Source organism: Atractosteus spatula, chromosome 11 (assembly GCF_055471065.1).
Source record: "Atractosteus spatula isolate fAtrSpa1 chromosome 11, fAtrSpa1.hap1, whole genome shotgun sequence".
NCBI lineage: Eukaryota > Metazoa > Chordata > Actinopteri > Semionotiformes > Lepisosteidae > Atractosteus > Atractosteus spatula.
In genome coordinates, this window is record NC_142716.1 from 32,921,893 (window position 1) to 32,944,035 (window position 22,143).

The 22,143-nt window shown below is 40.4% G+C and overlaps 1 protein-coding gene across 4 annotated transcripts; it reads right to left on the reverse strand.

The window, feature by feature from the left end:
• On the reverse strand, positions 1 to 10,695 carry tal1 (T-cell acute lymphocytic leukemia 1). Of its 4 annotated transcripts, none has more exons than XM_088928360.1 (4): positions 10,612 to 10,695; positions 7,420 to 8,004; positions 6,667 to 6,758; positions 1 to 2,967 (listed from the first exon to the last, which is right to left on the reverse strand). In XM_088928360.1, exons 2-4 carry the CDS (start codon positions 7,890 to 7,892, stop codon positions 2,540 to 2,542), a joined length of 993 nt encoding a protein of 330 aa, XP_088784486.1. In that variant the 5' UTR covers positions 7,893 to 8,004; positions 10,612 to 10,695; the 3' UTR covers positions 1 to 2,539. The 4 variants fall into 4 exon arrangements, 3 of the variants coding, with proteins under 3 accessions (XP_088784486.1, XP_088784487.1, XP_088784485.1); XM_088928361.1 differs by having other exon boundaries at positions 7,420 to 7,918; positions 10,612 to 10,668; XR_016093789.1 differs by lacking the exon at positions 10,612 to 10,695 and having other exon boundaries at positions 675 to 779; positions 2,436 to 2,967; positions 7,420 to 9,604.
• Between the last annotated feature and the right edge of the window lie 11,448 nt (positions 10,696 to 22,143).

Here is a 22,143-nt window from a genome sequence, read left to right on the forward strand (position 1 = left end):
GATTTTTTTATGTTTTATTTTTGTATAAAATTCTGTAAGATATAACGTTGCATATATTCATAGATATATATTTATAATCATTTTAACAACAAATGTGCTCTACTGACTGGTACATTAAAATGTCCCCCCCTCCCTCCCCACCCTTTTTGTCTAGAATGTAAAAACATAAAGGTACCAGAACTAGTTACTCAGACGTCTGCAAAAAAGCAGAAACGAACATGATCACATACAGTACAGTAAAAACACTTACTGAATGAAGGAGCCGGGTGGAAGGCCTTATCTCTTCCACAGACGGGAGGGGGAGGAGGGGTTGTGGCTAACTTAATGTACCATATTAATCCACAAGAAAGGGACAAACTGACATTTTTTTCATTGTTAAATACATACATCTTGGGTTTTTTTCATAAGTACACCAAAGCAGACTGCTTGTACCTCTTATGTTTCAAAATAACCTTCCCTTCCAAAAAATGAAAACAATGTTCTTGGCACTAGTACACAAACGCTGTTTGCTTTTTTTAAACAAAAACTGATACTTTGCATTCAGAACCAGGCTATTAGGAGAATGGGAATTTTATGCAGTTTGTTTTTTTTTAATTAATTTATAATTTGATTACCTTATTTTTGTAAAAGGAGTGCTTTGAAAAGCAGTTGGCTCTACCTCTTGCTTGTCTCGAGAGGACTGCACACAACACCGGCATTTTTTTCATCTTTCCTCTGGTTCATTCATAGCTACATGTCTGGCATGAGCTTGTCTACTGCTTTTTGCTTGTGGAAATCATCTGGTGAAATTTCAAAATACACGAAACACAAAAAAAAAATTTCAGAAGGATTTCGAATGAGTTTTGTTATGTTGTGCCTGTGGAAAGGCTACAGGTCAAGATGCTGACTTGAGGCAGTATTAAAAATGGTCAATAAGCTTGTTTCCATCTCTCATTGAAAACAAAGATGAATCATCCAGAATAACTGATCAATCCTTATGCAGCAAGAATCCTTGAACCTGTAGAATGAGATGGCTTGTCTAAAGAAAACTGATTTCCCAGCGTGTTCTGTTGATACCGTGTCTGCTGTTCCTACGAAGCAGCTCACATTAAAGAATGCAGCTGGGAAAAGCAGACAAGAGGACAGAGTCAAGTAGAAAAATGGACTCTAAAAAAACAGCCAGTTTCGCCACAACACAAATGCGTGAATTTTACATTGGAAATATGGTCGTTTCAAAGTGTGGTTAAGAGTTTGAGAGTTACTGATACAAAAAGATGTATCTTATGTTCAAATTGTAATCAGTTTTTGAAATAGATAAGTTGGCTTGCTCCTTACAAGACCTCCTTGTAAGAACGGACTGCTCTCAATAATAAATACAAAATGTGAAAGCAGGTAATTTTTCACTCAAAGATTCCAGATTCCTGTGTCTTACACTGGAGGGTTGTCTGCACCAGATGGAGTTTCTCAGAATAAAAAAGCTGGTATTCCGCACAGAATGCTGGTATTCAATAATTCTGTTACCAGTACATTTTGTTATTCAAAATACTAGTAAAAATAATGTATCCAATATTCAGATGAAAGCACAAAACAAGTTGCGAGGGGTTCCTTGGTGATGGCACAAGATCAGTCAGTCATCTCCGATCAAGCTCAGGAAGGGGGAAGCTGCTGTTGCTAATATAGTGGTACCGTTATTTACACCTAAATTATTAAGCATTCCTTTATGATAAAATATACTAACTGCGCTCGGGTATCTTAGGAATCTATGCAGTAAAGTTAAATATTCAACCAAAAAAAAACAGTTTAGACTCATATCCTATGGTAAAGCACATCCTGTGTCAACACTAATAGTAAACAGTTAAAAAAAATTCTACCCTTTAACAGGACGCCACGTCCTGTTTGTAAAAGCAAACTGCTCTGGCCATATATTTACATTGTACCGACGCTACGCCATTCAGTAGACATCTGAATGCAGCGTCAGATTCATTTAAGCACTCAAAGTTTAGCTGTACAGTGTACCCTTTTGGGGGAAATTGAGGAAAGGGGCAAGAACAGGTACCATTTAAGACAAAAAGTGTCCCGTTTTGATCTGGGCTCCATTGGTATCCCGCTACAATGTGCCAGAATTCCTGGCAGGCCGAGATCTGCTTAGAACAGCAGCCGAAAGACCTGTCATTCAGAACCAGTCAGAAGGGCCAGGATGTTGGATACAGTTCTTTGTATGCTGTCTCCCTTCTGGCCTTGTCCAAAGTGACCATCATGAGTAACAAGTACCACTGTCCACTGTAGTAGCCGTTCAGGCTCCAAGAAAGGAAAGATTGTGAGAGAGAAAGAGAAATTACTCTATAAACACAAAAAACATCCCACAGGTTTAGGAATGTGTCAGGTGGTCACTGGAGCAATCCTAGACCCTCGCACTCTGTCACTAGGAAGGTTATCTACAGTGCCCAGCAGAATACCTTAAAGATACAAAATGCAGTTGGACTTGCTGGTTCCGCCAGGGGCCTTTTTACAGCTCTTTACTGTTTTTTTTTTCTCCCTCTCGGAGGCTGCTGGGAGTCCATCACCGCTGAGTGCTGCCCTCCAGTGGCATGATAGTGTGGTGCAGGTTCCTCGCGGCAGGCCGGGACTCCACAGAGTCCTGGTCCTCAGTGAAGCTCTCCGGGCTGCCGTCCCCGTCCAGCAGGCTGCCGCAGCTGGAATTGGGGGACAGCATGTCCTGCAGCAGGTCCTCCCGGACCAGCCCTGCCTCCCGGACCTCGCGCGTGCGCGACCCCGTCTCCTCCACGTCCTCCTGGTCGCTCAGGAGCTTGGCCAGGAAGTTGATGTACTTCATGGCCAGCCGCAGGATCTCGTTCTTGCTGAGCTTCTTGTCCGGGGGGTGCGTGGGGATGAGCTTGCGCAGCTCGGCGAAGGCCCCGTTCACGTTCTGCTGCCGCCAGCGCTCTCGGCTGTTGGTGAAAATTCGCCGGACGATTTTGGGCTGCGGGCCTGTAACAGCGGAATAACCAAAACAACAGATGAGCGAGCTGCTGCGCCAGCACCTTCCTGTCTTCTGTACATCTGCAAGCAGCCATTTCTATCTACCTAAGATCATATTCTGCATCTGAGGTCACAAGGAAGCTAAGGAAATGGCTCCAGTTCCCTATTGAACTATTAATTTCCATCTGGTGTACAAGGTTCACACAGATGGAAGAAAGCAACAACACAACTAGACATAGATAGTCATGGATCTTCATCTAAGAGAGGCTTCATATCTTTCGGGTCTAAGGGAAGCCTCCCTTTTTCCTTTGTCTATATGCCTGAAGCTCTACTAACAAATAAATGTTACATTAGAGCACAAGTGATGCACGGCAGACATTCTGCATCAGCAGCCCCAGTACACAGCAGATCAGGATTCCTGCAAAAGGCAGGAATATTAAGGAGCTACTGTATGCAGTATACTGTATGCATGTGGTTACGAGCAGCAGATTTGCTCCAAAACCCCACTAGTGATTTCTACTATTTTACTACTATTAATACAGTTTAGTTTGAGGTAGAAGAAACCAAGCTTGTCATCCAACATTTGTAATTTGCATTAATCTTCCAAAGGTTGTGATCAGAACTCAAGGTAAACTATACATTATCATCCAATATGTTGTGTCCTTGACATGAATTGTTGTTAACTAATCTATTGCATTTATAAATCAAATACAATTAGTTTATTGTCAAGCGTTCCTCTTCGTTAATTTTTTTGTAAAAAATCAATCAGGATTAACTGTAAGCTTAAAACAAAAAGGCTAACATTTCATCCGGAATTCACCATAAAACTATGAATTATGAAAGCATTTCTGTGTACAGACGGGAAAGCACTATGTGAAACAGTGCACGTCCTTTAATTATCAAGTTGTGGTATCCGAAGCAGAATCATCAAGTACAGAGAAACATCTTCGGTAATTGACAAACCCAGGACTGGAAGACCGAAAGAGCAGCCTTACAAGCATGAGCAATACTTGAAGATAATATCTTAAAGCACACAATCATTCAACTGACACCAGAAGGCCCAGGCGCTGTCATCAACTCATCGATAGTCAAAAAGTCAATGTCATTGTCAAAATAGAGGTCGTTTTTTTAAATCGGGACATGCCTTATGTGGTGCAATAAAAAAAAACCTCTTTTAAGAAAGGAGAACACTAAAAGTCTAAAATATTCACAAGAACACAAGCAAGGAAGTATGCAAGAATGGTCCAAGGTGCTTTGGACAGATGAGGCACAGTTTCTGTTATTTGGATGTTATCAAAGTCAGTATGTGAGATGAGGTGAGATGACAGAGAATGGAAACATATAAAGAGCTTTGCCTGAAGCCAGCAATCAACCATGCAGGGGGAGCAGTTTGCGTATGGGGTTGCATTCCCATCCTCCAGTGGTATTGATATATCATTTCATGTTAAAGTCCTACTGGTTCTAACTTCACCTTTCAGGAAGATCATTATCCAATTCATTCAATTTATCCAATACAGGGTTGTGGGGCTACCATGGAACCTATCCAGGCAAGCAACGGGCACAAGGTAGGGTACACCCTGGTTGGGACGCTGGTACATCACATTGCACACCAGGGCTAATTTTCCCAGATGCCAGTGACCCTACCAGCATGGCTTTTGACTGTAGGAGGAAATTGTAGACCCAGAGAAAACCCACATGAACACAGGGGGAACATGCAAACTCCACACAGACAGCACACCAGGTCTGGGATTGAGCCCAAGGCACCGGCGCTGTGAGGCAGCAATACTACCCCCTGCACCACCATGAGTTTATTCTGGGTACAAATTTCATAATACTTTCTTTCCACAGATGTATATTTGGTTTTAGTTTCCTACTTTACAGTAAAACTGCAAACTGAAGTGCAGGTAGCATGTGCACAGCGGCACCTATAATTGTCTTGTAGCAACGTACCATTCCCTAGATACATCATTCAATTCAAACGTACTTCTCATGTCTGGCAATGCAGTTAACTTGTACAAGAACCTGAATATTTCCACACAAATCCAGTTCATAACCATGTAGGTGCTTGCGATTTGTGTTTCTAATTGATGTTATGCAAAGCCCCTGTTAAGAAAGAGAACTGCGTTTATTTTCCATAAATACATATGCAGCTCTACCTTCTACCTAATCCTCGCTCTCTCGCGGTAGTGGCAGGCACAGCACAGAGCATTTGCATTTTTATGGGCAGCTACCAGCTATCTGTGCCAGTTGCTGTCTCCTTGCAGTTTCTGCACAGCCGCGTCTGCCCCCTCCCTTAGCCCAATGTCTAAATCTCTCATTGTAGTAAGAGCACTGTAGGGGTTTTAATAGGGAGGTAGAAAAAAACAGGTACCTTGCTGTTATTCTAATACTGAAGATGAGTCCTCAGATTTTTGTTTTTAAGAACCACATGTCTCTTTTTTTGAGATACACTTGTGTACAACAGTGACAGCCGTTTCACAAAAACAGATTTCTGAAGTGCCTTCTCAACATATGGTGAACATAAAGTAATATCTAACTGCACCGCCCTTTTTGGCATTTTACAACTTTGAAGTGTAAGACCACTCGCATGGTCTGGTACTCGATAACTCAAAAGCTATCCTTTAAAATACGAGAACAAAAATTTCAGAGGCTAGTTCTGTACCTGTAGTCTGTAGTACTCTGTACAGAGACACAGTGTGTCTCATTGACCTTGAACCAAGTCAAAATGATGACACAAAGATATACTGATAGTTTTCTATTCTTTGGGTTTTAGAAACATCTGTTCCTGTTCGGCTTGGCTGTTTTAAGACTGCAATGCCACGGTAGAGGAAAATGCATCTGCTAGTGCTTTAGAGACTTTAAAAGAGATTGCTGCCGTCTGCAGTAGAATTACACACCTTTAGCAAAAGCAAAAGGTAGTGTTGGGTGGTTGGTAATATGGGCAGTTAACCATTCTGGTTCTATTAATAAGACTGAAAGTACAAAGATTGCAAAACATTTAACCTAAGGAACAGTGCACTAAAATACAGAGGACAATTGTGCGCATCAGTTTCCAGCAATCGGTGCAATTTCTGAGCCGTTTTCTCTCAAACGAAAAGATCTTGTTTGATGTGCATTACTACGGGAAACGCTGTAGTGAAGACTGTGCCTAAGGGACTAACTGTTCATCTTGTCACAGAGAAGCATGGTTACAAATGTGTCTTCTTCAAAAATCGACAGTGTAGCCTTCTTATTTTATGCTGTAAAGTTCACAAGAGGTAACTTTCCTTGGCATAACTGTATCAATCAGGTGGCAACTAGTATAGTATTAAACTGGAATCTGAAACCAGTTTAGTTGCTCCAAACACAAATGGTTGCAGAAAGCATTTCAGCATTTGGACTAAAATAAGGGAAATACAGGTGGTCAATATATTGTATCCATTACAGTTTTGACAAGCTCAGTCTAATTAAAGTTAATTTAATTTAAAATTAATATAGAGGAACAACTTGGAAGTTTCTTTTAATCAATTAATAGCTTCTCCATTAAATTCAAATCTGCTCTTTCAGTCTATATAGTAGGAAGCCTTTCAATCATGATCAGATAGGTGGATAAATTCATCAGAATTAATGAGCGAGTAATAGTAAATTGAAGGATAGATAGATGTCAACACTATCAAGACGCAGAAAAGTGCATCTTACCATATTTATAAAGATCTAAAAAGCGCCTACCATCGCTCATTTCCACTTCATAGGGCGCCGGTCTGCGTTTCACCCGGTTGTTGGGGAACATGCCGTATTGATCAGGCTCCCCACCAAAAGCGCTATGAGGGACACGAGCAAGAAAGAGGAGTAGTTAAATTAACACATAACACGTATTAATAAAACACAACACAACGAATGTTTTCTAAAGCTTTCATATAAAAGTCACAAAATCTAGACCTTCACGATGTAAACTCTATCGTGAATATTATAATCGGTTTTTTTATTATTATTATTATTATTATTATTATTATGGTGTTATAAGAATAAACTAGCTTTTATTTAAGAACATTATTCCACAGGAATTTAATAAAAAGACTCATCGGCTATATCGATTTTTCTGATAATTCGTTTTCCTTCGTTAAACAGTGACATAATAATCTGCTAAAAGATTATTATTATTATTATTTTATTATGATTTTTATTATTATTACAGGCAAAACATTTACACAATTTTTTACAGTGGAATACTGCGAAAGTTACTTAGTGCAATCGGAATAATGACAAGATTATTACAATAAGGAAAAACGAAATATAAAAACAGGTAAAACGAATGGTTATTGTTTTTTTGTTGTAAGTTCCTATCTACGAGATAAGACGGCGTGGTGGAGTACAGACGACGAGAGAAAGCTGTTTTTCAGGTAGCCGCTACATCAGCTTGAAAAGTTTCACCAAATCATTCGTCTTGGCTAGCTGCCGCGAGAAAAGGGTGAGGTCTCTTACCTGTTAATGGTGGCGAGGGGCTGCGCCACGTTACTGTATAGCATCGCTCTGGCCGGGAGAGGGAAAGCGGGAGGGCTCAGCTGCACCATCCGAGTTTCGCACGCCGGATCCCGCGGAGGCAGAGGTAAGGGTATCGGCGGTCTGCACAGCTCGGTGGTCTGCACCTTCTGGGTGATGTCTCCTTTCTGCTCCCTTCCTTTTATATCCAAGCTCCCTCCTCTCCTGGCCAACTCGATCACTGGCATTTCCTTTTTGAGCTCGTTGGCAGGGTAAGCCGTTTCCTTGGTAACTCCGTTTATGAGGATAGTCCCATTTTGATGGTCCCCGGGGACGCCTTCGCCAGGTCTCTTGTCCGGGTCGGTCGTGCTTTCCTGGTTTTCACACGTCTCGCTGGCCTTGTGAGAGTCGTGACGGGGAGACCCGCACTCCCCTGGGCTGTTCTTACAAAGCTCCAGTTTCAGCTTTTCCATCATCTCGCGGATTAAAGGAAGGTGCGGCACTGCATGAAAGGTTAAATTAAAAGAGCAATGGAAAGGCTCCCTGCTGAATCTATATCTGAACAGGAAGATGTTTCCTTGAAGTCACCTGGGTTAAAGGGACGGAGAGATACTGTACGTAAGATGTCAGAGCACATGATTTAAACTGGACTGTGGTGGCGACAATCGCTGAAACAGACAAAAATGCACCTTTTCTGGTTGTGAGCGCTGCAGTGTATAAGTATCTAGTGCTCCATACTGTACAGTACAGTACGTTGCCTATCTTGTTCAAGCACAAACCATTTCATTTATTACCCAGACCGAGGTAGGTTTGGTAATTCACCGGCATTTTTTCCAGCTTGTTAAAAATAAGTAAACAGGCGAAATGATAAACAATATTTTTAATTAATTTTTGTGTCATTGTTTTAAAGCTTATCTATTTATTGATTCACTTTTACGTTTTTAATTGTACTGTACCTAAGTCTTCAGGTTAGATACAAATGACCATATATTCCAACGCGACCTGTAGGAACCACACATGTCGCGGATGTTGATATAGAGGCTTCCTTCAAAACATTAGTAGAAACTTTTTAATAAACTGTGAATACAAAAAATAACACAACCATATACATGGGAATGTAATATACATTATTTGTACACATATACCTATAGAACAACATACCTAATCTAACCGTACCGTTCCTACCTAGTCTAAAACATTTATGCTCGAAAGTAAAACGAAATACGCTATCCAGCGATTTTTGCGATGAGCTTGAACTTGGCTATTCCAAGCAGGCATGTGAATAAGTGTGCACCAGGTGACATCACGGTCAAAACGAGGAATTGGATTTTAAACCTTGAAAATAGAGGAACATAGGAGACAATATCGCCCCAGCGTTCACAGAAGCAGTGTTCTTTTTCAAATAGGTACTCATCTCACTCGACCTCTACAAACGCGACTTGGCGTCACTGCATTTATCATCTTCTGAAATTACCGTCAAGCTCTAAAGATCGGGTTTTAAGTATAGGGGAAGTCACGTCAGTAACAGATGAAATTTTACCTTTCCCTGACAAACAGTATAACAATTTACAACTTAAAAATAAACACGTTCAAAATAAAGATGTGAAGATCACTGAAGATCAGTTCAGAATATTTCGATTAATTTTGAAACCTACACTGAATTATGCTGCTTTTCTTAACGATTTATTAGCTTACTATAACTGGAATGTACCTAACCAATTCAGTATGTATTTTGTCAACAAAAACAACAGGATTAGTGATACTCCAAACAAGGATGTCATAATAGTTTTATTTTATAAGAAGATCTAAATCTTTTGGTGCCAAATGTGATTTTCAAGTGTCTTAATTTACGCATAGTGCAGAAAGTATTGTTAGACCCTAGCTGGGATTCAAGAGCGAAATAATTATGTTTTTAAAAAAAAACAGATAAAAGCTAAATTCATTCTAACATTGAAACACAATAACTTTATTTCACGAGTTAAATCTAATATCCCGCAGGTTGTTACTACGATGCAGAACTGGGTTTACGGACACGCAAAACGAAAGATATTAGCTATATTTTCCTGAGCGCCTGATAATGAACATGCAACAGTTTCTAAATAATTCAGATCACGGAAATATAGCATTTCTTATTCAACGCAGTGCACGGGAATTCGAGTTCTGTGTATAAACTGTGGGAGCAATTCCACGTTGAAATCATTTTTACAAAAAAAAAGGAAATAAGTTTATTTTGTAACGAATCGAGAAATATTGTTCTATTTCACGCACAGGGTCGTTTGCATTTATTCGTTTTAAATCACCAAAATATTTACTTACTGGCGTTTGTGTATTGCTGTTACCGTTGTGTTATTATTAGGCTAACCTAATAGAAACAGAATTCTGTTTTCTCGTCTCCCCATTTATCTTACAACAAGCGGGGCAAAATGTACACGGTAAATCCATAGAAAACCCGTATGTCAGCTATGTTTGGAGATTGAATATTGCTCAAGTACATCGAACAATGGAAGAGTCCCCACCTTTATATCGCGGGCATTCCCAGAGTTAATTAAACCAGCCATGGAAGAGTTTTGTACTGTACGGAAAATGTATTTTTAAAACATCCGTGTTGCTTAAATATTATGCGCCCGTTTAATTTTTAAATAACACTATCTGGATAATTTAATTTCGGAAGTGTGTCATTTAAAGACATTTAAGGGAACACTTCCCTGCTTCCCTGAAGGATCTCTGCTATTTATGTCCGCAAGAATCGGAGCGTTATTTTATATAATATCCCTAGACCCCCATCCAAGAACTCCTCTTCTTTCTTATCATTTCGCGATTGTCCGTACGCTTGTTTAAGTTTTCGGTAAAGAAAGGGGTATTTGAATTTAAAAACAGATTAAAAATTGAATAGGCCTATGATGGTTGGCTTATTATGGTCCTCTAAAAAATGTGTTACGGAAGGCGTTAAACGAAAAAAAAAACAAATCGAATGATTTTTAAATGTATATATAAATCTATTATAAATAAAAGGAAAGGCCCGACTACACATAAACCCGTTCATAACCCACTGTTGTATCTGGGAAAACAACGACGAAATACAGAAAACGATCAAGTATGAACGCTTGAAAACGATATAAAATAATGTACTATGTCTTAAAATAATCCAATAGCATTTGTTTAACCAACACATGCCCGAAATAACGTTTTTCTTACCGTTTGTATGTTGATATTACACTATGCGTGGAGCCATTTTGTGGAAGGCCATCCATGTCTGATATTTTAGAGCTCTAAAGTGCTGTCTGGAGTTGGAAGTGGTTGTATATAATTCCACATCACGTCCAGTTCGCTGCTTAGTATGGAGAACGGAACACTACAGCAATGTGACCAAGAGAGATAAGCGCTCAGCGCTGGCCACTCGGCCATGATAAGCCCCTAAACCCATTATTTATGAAATGATTCATTATTATTTGGCAATTTTATCGAAGAGAAAGCGGAAAATATTGTAGGGATATGCATAGGCATAACTTTAGAATACATAGCTTTATAGATCCTTTAAAAAAATGCGTTCCCGCACCTTTCGGGTTTTTTTTACCCCAAAACGTTTCAGAGTAGTTACAAGCGCATCATTATGGAACAAATTTGAATGTTTAGAAGTGTGTGTGGCTTTATGAAGTTCGTGTTCCACAAATTAATAAAAAAATAAAAATACAACGGCAAATATATCGGGGGGGGGGGGGAGGGACGTTAGGAGTGAAAACAAAATCTTGAACGTGTTCTTGGACATGAAACGGAATCCCCGAAAAGTTGACGCCGGCTCTCCGACACATAGCGGAATAAGACACGACCCAGCACCTTGGGGCGGCCAAATAAGAAATCGTCTGTGTTATCCCAGACGGCTGTGTGGTGCTGGAAGTTTGATTTAAACAGATCGCAGTTATTAAAATCTCATTAAACACTTCTGTTACGCGTAATGCCTCATAACAGTCTGTGTGGGAGGTGCTACACACGAACGTCGGAGTATTTTCAAAAGAACAACCCGTCCACACGTATATAATTGATTTGATAAGCCATGATAACCCTAATCGATTGCATATCTCACAAAAGACATTCACTTTCAGACTTCTGACCCCAGAGAACCCAGAGGAGGTAGATTTTAGCCGTGCGGGGCAACTTGTAGTTTCATTTTCATTAACAAAGAATCTTAGTCACTTGTACAAATGCGCATAATTTACCTTGATGTGGGACTCTGAGAGGTTATTTATCTGTATACGCAGTATTGGTTGCAGTTCTGGATTCGGAAGAGAAAGATTGTATTGCCATTTTCTCGAAAGGACTCTGGTTTTGTAACCTTGAGCAAGGTGCCCCATTCAGACTGCTTCGGTAAATTCCCAACTGTATAAATGCGTCTCCAGGCAGTCGTTATAAATGAGAATTTGTCTGCGTTTTTATTTTTACGTACTAAAATGCAGGAATGAAAAAGAAAGATATAGAACGCAACGCAGCTAATTCTTATATGTAGCCATGCCACCTGATTATTCTTAACAACAGCAGTGTTAATCATACAAATAAAAAAAAAATCAATAAAAATAAAGAAAATCGCAGGGAGGCGAATTGAATGCTTAATTTTCCGAGCCTTTGAAGTAGCTGTCTTTTTATGTGATGCGGGGTTTATGCTTTCTCGGAAGAATGCCCAAGGAAAGCGAGCCAAAATTCATAGAAACCTCAGAGGACCACCTTGCAGCGAGAGATAAGACCTTATCGCTTTCCCAGTGACCTTCAGTCAGCCGGTATAAATCAAATGGGGATAAACCCACCGCCCAGCCAGGGGCTCATGAACCTGTGGATGATGCGGGACTTGTGGTCTCGTATTCCCCCTTAAGCACAGTGTTCTCGGTGCATTCGCATCTACAGTACAGATGTATAAGCCCTTCACAGCCACTCTTGAGGAATGACTCCATCATAAAATGGAACTGCATTTCATGAGGCGCGTATTCATTCCGACTTGAAAATTAATTATCCTAATCAGGTCGTTTTATTACACCGGTGTCTTTGGTTACATATTAATTTGGGAATTGGACGCAGAAGCTACATGCGCTTCCATATTCCATTTCTAAATGGAAAATTGATCATGATTTTTCATCTCTTATTGAAAATGATGACTGTGTTTAAGAAGTTTAAAATAAGAGCACATTTCTATCGTCGGAAACGTAAGGTTGGGTTATATAATGTCTAATATCCCTCCCCCCCCAAAAAAGAACTTTTTATTTACAGTTGTATATACTGCGATTATTTGAAGCTTCAAATGTAAAAAAAAAAATAGCTGCCTTCAGAAAACCGAAATAATAAGCTTTCGTGCTCCGACACCAATTGCTTTGACAGTTCATTCTCCCCAGTAAAATTAATACACGAATGTCAACTTCCATAACATCGTCGCTAAAATGATTAAATGTGCATCTAGGATGCTGACATGCAAGTCTCTGCGTTCTTCACGCTCGCCTACAACATCCTTCTCGATCTTCCTCATCCGTTGTCAATAGTCTATTTCTCTGCCTCATGTTACTGTTACGAACACTTACCAGCTCACAGATTGTGAAGGAAGAACGCGTTTCCTGTGGACTGTTTCATAAGGCGAGCAGAGAGTCACTGCAAGTACAATGTACTGTACGGTGTGGTGCGGTATATTCACAGACGTGTTCTGGTTTCAGTTTAAATGTATATCTCAAGTTATGTGTTTTTGGTTGTGTACCGGATTTATCTACAGCGCCTTTTGTGAGTTTTATTTGTGATCCACGCGAAACCAGACTATTAACTGAAAGTTATGGAATCGTTGCAAAAAAAAACTTTTTCATCGTTCATTGAATGTAATATTCAAATGATTTCATAAACGAATACTGTAAAAAATCACGAACTAATGATGTTTTTGGAAATGTTTTGTGGTCACCATCTTCACAGAAGACCTAGAAATAAGAAATCATCATTTTAACAGTATCTCAATCTATACGATATTTACGGAAAGGCGCGATTTTATATTCAGAGAAAAATAAATGAACCAGCATAACCTACCACAGTTTTTAACTAGTGGAACGTAAAATGAGCACGCCGATGTCCTTTATGAACGATTAGCCAAAGTGTTTTTGTTTTCGAGAAATGCTTAAGTTCGGCAGAGAATGAGACCAATTTTATTACCTAGCCTCCGCTCTGGGCACGAGGGTGTCTGTGGGTCACGAGAACACGTTGCTGGTAGGATTCTTAGGAAGGACAAGGTTCTATCTCAGCGACAGAGATACACCATAACATCTCCTAAACCGCTCGTGATCTCATAGAGCCCATGCAGGGCGGTGCGGTGGCTCTGTGGCTAAGGATCTGCTCCTGTTGCTGGAAGGTTTGGCGGCTCGTATTCTGAGCAAGGCCCTTAACCCCAACTGCTCCAGGGGTGCTGTATAAATGGCTGACCCTGCGCTCTGACCCCAAGCTTCTCTCCCTGTCTGTGTGTCTCATGGAGAGCAAGCTGGGGTATGCGAAAAGACAAGTTCCTAATACGAGAAATTGTATATGGCTGATAAAGCGATCTTATGTAGCTGCAGAACCCCGCCTCGCAGTCCTCCTCGTACAGTATCAGGGCTGGGTCTTTAGTCTCCACACATCCCCAGATGTCTTGAAGTAGTATTTACGGTTTTCTTTTGTTGGTAGCTTCAAGGGACTGATCTGATGGATGTAAATCTATGGGTGTATTTATCAGATACATTTAATTTCTTGTTTGTTTTTTAGATGCTGGGGTAACGTCAGAATATTTTTTGGTATAAAATTGATTTTTTTCCCCCATTACGACTGAGTACACTGTGCGTGCGAGAGCATTAAAGGTACAATTAATTTAGACCTACAGTGCTTTTCTGGCCAATCTGTAAACCTTTACCGTTGAAACTTTACTTCCCCCTAAACATACGAAAACTCTATTAAATTAACCCATAAAGATGTGTTGGGGTCCTATACGAGGCCACTTCATCTGGTCCAATTCGAGGAAGTGCTAGAAGATTCCCTCTGTTTTCGCAAGTGTATTCGTTTTGTTTACGTTCAGACCCTGTTCATTGTCTATCATTCAACTTAGCCATGTGCTCCTGTTACTTCCTTCCATGTGTAGGCAGTTGGTCACGACCACCATCCTGTGCGCTCTGCGTCAGCCGCAGAGGAGGACAGTGGCGCGCTGGAAGTCGCGTGCTCCAGGCAGGAAACCCATGCCCGAGTTCTGCTAGTCATCAGTGCGGTCCTCCAGGAAATGCAGGAGGTGTTGGGAGAGGGAGCCGTGCTTCTAATGACGATCGGGCCTTCGGTTATTTTAGCAAAGCCGCAAAGGATCTTCGATAGAATCATCCCGTGATGTATATCGGAAACGTAACTGAAAATAAATTATTCCGGCGATCTGGGGGTCACTGGGAATACACCGTGAAAGGGTTTCTTTCCCAAAGGAGACTCCCGGGCTGATAATGTCAAGAATTCACTTTGTACAACCCCAGAATTTCATTACACATTCACGGACTTTTTCTGGATCTATGTATACAGGACCCATATGTATAGTATATCTTACTAACGGCTTTAAAATACCAGAGTGGTAATGTGGTTCATTTTAAAATACACCTTAATAGATCTAATTTAAACAGGGTATCAAAGGTTATCAATGGTAATTATTAACTTTAATTAAGTAAAACCATATGGTAGTTTACCGGGTATCGTTTTATAAGAGATAGGATCACTTTACAATTTCTTATATGAGGAATTTGTCTTTTCGTATACCCCAACCCGCACTGCATGAGACTTACAGACAGGGAGAGAAGCTTGGGGTCAGAGCTCAGGTCAGCTATTTATACAGCACCCCTGGAGCAGTTGGGGTTACGAGCCTTGCTCAGGATACGAACGGGCAACCTTCCAGCCACAGACGCAGATCCTTAGCCACAGAGCCACCGCACCGCACCGCATCATCCCACACACTAATACCTGCTGTAGCTCACTGTAACTTACTGTACTTTGCAGTCACAAGTAGTGGCGATTATTGTAGCCTACAGCATTGTCGGGGGATCAGAGCTGTTGTCTCACAGCCCCTGGGTTCCATCAGGAAAAGGGATGCATTCTGTATGTAATCCCCAGTGTCCGCGTGATTTTCCTACCCGTGTTCTCCTTTCCTCTCTCCTTCCAAAGACGCGACAGCTTGGATGATTGGTACTGTATCTCTCAATTGCCCCTGCCCGTGTGCGTGCGAGTGACAGGCGTCCCGTCCAGAGTGCAGTTCTGCCTAGTGCCCCGCGATTCGGGTATTTCTCATAAAGAGTATATTATTGAAGTACTTCTTTAGGTTCCTGGCCATTTGATGCACATTGAGATACATGTACTTCCTAAAAGCAATACCATAATAATGCCAGAGTATTTCTGTGCCCTGATGAACCGCATGCCCATGTTATACGTACGTAGACATTGCAATCTTTTGTAATGAATTGTAAATACAAAAAAAAACAAACAAAAGGAACATAGGCAGTTGTACTGTACATCCGGGAAATACGGTAATGTCAAATGAACTACAAAAGAGCAAATCTGCAGTTTGAAGCGTTATAGAGCTGTCAATGTTTGTGTGAGATTTTGGCTCCCCCTAGCGTCCATTCAAGGTTAAAATTCAAATTCAATTGCTCTCATTGGCGTGACCGTTGAATTACATCGGTAACTCCGGCTACAAATAATCCATAAAAATACACGGTTATAAATAATTCATATATCCCTCCATAATTAGAAAGATCGTTATTCCCGATAAGGTGTCCGATCGGTTAAAAATGCCATTCGTTGTATGTATTTCACACTGTCCATCCAAATAAATTCAAAGCACTTTACGCACAAGACTGGCCAAATGTATTCACAGGTCTTCCAGTTTTCTGAGGTCCTCGGCGACATGCGGGCTGTGCCTGTTGGATAATACAGCCGTTTACAGGTGCTTATACCAAGTATTAAAACAAGATCAATTTTTATTTGTAATTAATGAAATAAGCTTTAGAGTTGTTTTTTATTTGATATTACAGAATATGTTGTGTTGATCAGTGGTAAGAATTCCCAAATAAATCTATTTTGATTCCATGATGTAAGAAAATAAGATGAAAAAGACGCCAAAGGGCATGAATACTTTTTATAGCCACTGTTACCCCAGCGGGAGATGTATTTTTTAAAAAAGATAAGAAATGCTCACATTTTCTTTAAAATATTTACTTTAACTAGCAACTCTTAATGCTTCATAGCTGTGTAGTTTCAACTGCCAATTGCTTGCAAATTGCATATTTAAAATAGTTTAATATGAGCAAACTAATGCAACTACATAGATTAAAATACAATTTATTGTGAAACGCATTTTACTGTGGTGTTTTGTGCTCCTCTAATATATAAATGTGGTATTAAAATGAATACATTTTGGCATGTTCTAATTGTTTTTTTTAATAATATGGTTTACCAGTAGGTAGCGCTACTTCCTCTCGACCAGAATTGCCAATCAATGTCCAGTTTGGTGACCTGTATGTACTGTAGGACATGCCAGCTTTCTGATGAATCTTACATTGATTTCCCAAGGTTCACTGGGAAATCAGCAGCAGCAGCAGCTTTTCCTCCAGGGTTTGTCTATATCTTGCCCTCTATTTTGACACGTTTTCCAGTCCCCATAGCATTGTGCTCCCACCACCATGTTTCACGATAGGGATAGTGTTCTTGGGATGAATGATCGTGGTGGTAGTCTTGCACCAAAAATACAGCCTAGCATTGAGGTCCAAGATTCAGTCTTGGTCTCATCCAACCACAGAATCTTCCTCTACATGGTTTAGGAATCTCCCACCTGCCTTCTGGTAAACTCTAGGTTAGATTTCATGTGAGTTTTCTTCAACATTGGTTTTCTTTTTGCCACCCTCTCTTGAAGCCCAGATTTGTGAAGTGCCAGGCTGTGTGTGGCACGGAGCTCACTGATTTTCACCTGAAGATCCGCTAGTCGCCACCAGAGGGCACAGAAGGACCAAGGGCCACACTCAGACCGCAGTGCACTGATAGCCACGTGGGAATCCTCTATTAAGGAGACACCCGTCAGCTGCACCTCCTGCTATATTTTATAGACAGCTATAAAAGATGTTCATGCGGCTACTTCAGCGTGTAGTACAGAGCCTCGGAGACACAGGCGCGACCTGTTTTCCCTTGCGAAAATGAAAGATGAGATCTCTCAGCTGGTCCTCTTCCTCTGGCTCAGAAGGTATAGAATGGAGACCCCTGTTGAAGCAGGACCAAAGCTTTAAAGTACCAGAACCTTCCTGCACAGATGATCAGTTTTGGAGGATGGCTTGTTCTAGACAAATTCACAGTTGTGCCATATTCTCTCCATTTCTTTTTGAAGTAGTATACGGTGCTCTGGGGAATATTCAAAGTCTTGGAAATGTCCTAACCAACTGTGGGACCTCTCACAGACAGGTGTATTTATTGTGCAATCAATTGAAATTATTTAAATGGTTCATAGGTGGACTCAGTCAAATAATTATGTGACCTCTGAAGACAGCTGATCGCACCAGGGTTTATTCATGTGTATTTTAGCAAAAGGGGTGAATACTTACGTAATCAGTTATTGTCTGTGATTTATTTGTGATGAATTAAGAAAAAGCTTTAGAGCTGTTTTTTTTATTTGTCCTTATAGTTTTTTTTTGTGTTGGTCAGTGGTAAGAATCCCCAGATAAATCAATTTTGATTCCATGATGTAATAAAGATAAAATATGAAAAATGCCAAGTGGGGGAATACTTTTATAGCCACTGTAAATTAAGAGATCTGAGACAGTCTTAATTTTATGATAAATTCACACATGCGCTCACATAGAAAATAATCAATATCACTTCAAATGGAAAAGATCCCCTACCCCTGAACAGACTGTAAAACATCAACATTGGCTAAAAAACAAGTCCCTTCAATATTTGTGTGAAGCAAAAATATAGAAGTGGAACAGTGCCAAGCCTCCTCATAGTAAAGTAAAAAAATCAAAAGTAAATGAATAAAACACCTCTATATTTTCCTGCCTAATAACGGTTATTAGTAATTACACAAGTACTTGTTTTGCTATCAACGGACTGTTCTATGGGAGTAGCATGCCCAAATTCAAATCTTTCCACACTTCACGTTTACTTCAAAATTTCTTGGGGAATCCCTTTCCAAAACACAAATCTCATCTCAGAAACTAAAAAAAGCCAAAATGCTGGTTTCATTGTCACAAAAAGCGAATTGGCAATCCACACAGTACTCTATATTCTACCTACAGAATCCCAGGACTACAGTGAAGAAATCCTCCACAATCTCCACGCGGAGATCTGCCTTTTCCAGGACCAGGGGAAATGTGCTGATTTGCAGAGACCTCAACACATGCACAGTCACACTTTACCAGCACACAGATGAACCCTCATAGGCCTGGAAAATTCCCACACACAAGGAAAACAAGATTGGGCATGAGCTGCTCTCAAAGGCATTGTTAATGGGAGGACCAGAGGGGGGCTCTTTAAGAAGGCTCACTTACAGCTTCAGCTCTGGGCTGTAGTGTGGTGAACTATGCTGTTCCTGACCCGTTCCCCTCCTCTATCAGTGCATTCACTGTCAGTCCACAAACTCCTCTCTCTGGCCACAGTTCAATCACAGTGTGCGTCAACAGAGCACACCAGCCCAGAAATGCTGACACAGCGCAGCAAGCTGGTCACACAGATGCACAACAAACAGCCTGGACGAATGAGGAAATTCAGACATTATTGAGCCCCTTCTTGAAAACACTTAACGACCATTAAAACAGACAAACATTTGTCTATACGAGATTTGTATCACATATTTGGGAAATTAGATTCAGTTCTCCGGGGTGATTGTGGAGGGCTGAGAGACATCACTCTCACAAATGCAGCACAAACGAATGCAGTGGTATGGTGGTGTGGTGGTAGGACTCATTTGGGCATCGTTTTCTTTCTTTCTTCCTTCCCCACTTTGTCTTGATGGGGACATAGAGGAATTGACATACAGTAAACACACAGATTCCTTGTGTATAGCCTCCTGCAAGTTCAAATCACCCGCGTGACATGCTTAACGTTGAATTCCTGCTAGCACCGTGGATCACTTTGCACTTATAGATGTTAAATTTCATTTACTGTGTCTGCAGACCTGCTATGTGTAGTTCCATCGCTGCTATGTCTGCTTTTGTCATGCCCCCTAGTTTTGTATGATCGGCAAATTTCACTAGTTTGCCAACTAGATTCCAAATCATCGATATAGATCAGGAAGAGCAAAGCACCTAAAAGAAATCCCTGCACTACCCAATCAGAAGCTGTATCCCCACCCCCTTAACATGAATCATAGATTCCTGTTTGTTAACCAGTTCTCAATCTCCTGAATGTGGAGCCATTGACTTGGATTACATTGTCTTTTAATTTGAGAATCAGTTAGGGACTTTATCAACAGCTTTCTGGATATCAAAATATATCATGTTTTCTGCTATTAGTGTTATCAAAGTGGTTTGGTTATCAAACTTTCCTTTCTAATATCATGCTGCCTGTCTTTTGAAATACCATTGCTTTGTAAGTATTCTAGATAACATCTCACAATTGTTTCCATGCCTTTACCAAAATTAACACTGATCGGTCTATAATTTCCTGAATTTGTTTAGCCTCCCTTTTTTACAGATTGATGTTAGATCTGCAGTTCTCCAGTCTATGGGTACTATGTCTTACGTTACTCTACCTATAAGGGGTGCTAACTAGTTCCTTAAACTGTATTAAATTTATATCTCAGCAGAGGTCAGCAAGCTGGGCCTCAAGACCATGGATCTTGGACAGAAAAGAACAACAATTTACATTGCAAGGTCTTTTATCGTTATTTTATACTGCAAAGCATTGAAAACACATTGAAAAGTGCTACTGGGCCCAACCTTCGTTTGTTATGGTTTAAAAACCTCTCCGTCTACATGTCAGGAAGTATTATAAAAACTGACGAGGACTATCAAAACTATGTGAAGGTTCGCAACTAAACTAAACTCTGACTTCCTACCTGATTTATACAAAACAGGTGTTGCCTGGATTGCAGTACAGACGTTGGAAAGCAGTACAGGACCCCTCAGAGAGTCCTTTATTGCAGACTGAAGGTATTAAGTCCCTTTGCCCGCCAGGCCAAGACATTCCTATCAGACCAGGACAGGAGTTAAACTAGTCCACCTTACAACTGGTTCCAGTGCTGCTGTTTTTTTTAATGTGGCAGCCAAACCATATGCAATAAACCAAATGTGGTGATGAAAATGTTCTGCATAATTTCTGCATAAAACAAAAGCTGCTACCTGAATTCCAGTGCCACACGCGTTGTATTTCTGATATAGATTTTTACTGTAATAATTTACCATACCTTTCCTATTTAAGTGTTTACTACAGTCACGGCCTGTTGGTCATCGTGTTGGTCATGACTTAATTAGGCTAAAAACTGGAGTGATTAATCAATTGAGAGGAAGATTGGAATAGAAACCAGAAAACCCCAAATGTGTGTTGGATCACCAATGTGGACTTTCTCCCAGGTGTATTACCCCTGCACTGTTATACCATGTTGTGATCAGTCTGGATGCATGGGGTAAACACGATTCACTGTGCTGTACCACACCAAGGCATGGAAATAGCAGGATAAATGCTGATCACTAGTAACCATAATTAAAGAGGGTTTAGCTGACACCTCTATCCAAAGGGCTGCATGTCTGTACTCATTTAGACTGCTGAGTGCATCCCTGACGCAGTGTGAATGCAGAACCAGGCTCCTGGCCCTTGCAGTTACAACTCCAGAGTCCCGATGTCTGTAAGGCAAGTTTACCGCAGTAAAGCCTGCTTGAGTGAAGACCCCAGTGTCCACTGGATAGGTGCATTGTCAAGGATTCAATCATCTTTCAATCAAACTAATAAACAGACAATCGTTGTTTTTTTTGCAACCAACCTTTATAAAGTTTTGCTCCAGTTATTGTCTTGCATCATTGTGGCTTAAGCATTAAAGGATTAGGAATGTCAAGCTAATGAGCAAAAGTGTGATGCAATATGAAGTCTGCAACGTTTAGGAGCCAAACGCAATGAAAACAAACTGTATGAATACGTTCTTAGCTCAATTAACTGAGAGCTTAGCTGGAAAATATAACAGACACAAAGGCCGCAAGGACTAGGATTAAGAAACCCTGCATTAGGATGTACTGTATTGCTGCTTGTCGCCAGTGGTTAACTGAGCTGTCAAAAATATTCAATTCAAGAGAACTGGTATCACTCTTCACTGGTTTGTTCTGAAACTTTCGTTCACTGTTCTGTCTCGAATACTGTATTGCCTTTATTTGATGTTTAATAAATCCTGAAAAAATCACTCTTCACTCGAGCACTTTCATATTAGGACTCAAAGCCTTCCTCTTTAGAAGGGCTTTAATTTAATTGGTTCCCTACTATATTCCTAACCCTAACTGCAATTGTGTAATTCAACTCACCCATGCTGCTGGCACCGGCTCGCAATGAGTACGAAGACATTTTCAATAAAAATTCAATTCTAAATTAGATTTTTTTAGAAAAAGACATCGCGCGGGACGTAATTCTACGTAATTTGTTCTCATAAAAAATAAAATATTTTAATAACTAACGAAGACCGAGAAGCGGGGTAGGTTTTAAAGGTTCTAAAATTAAAATTGCTCAGCGTAACATTCCAGTTGGAAACGTATC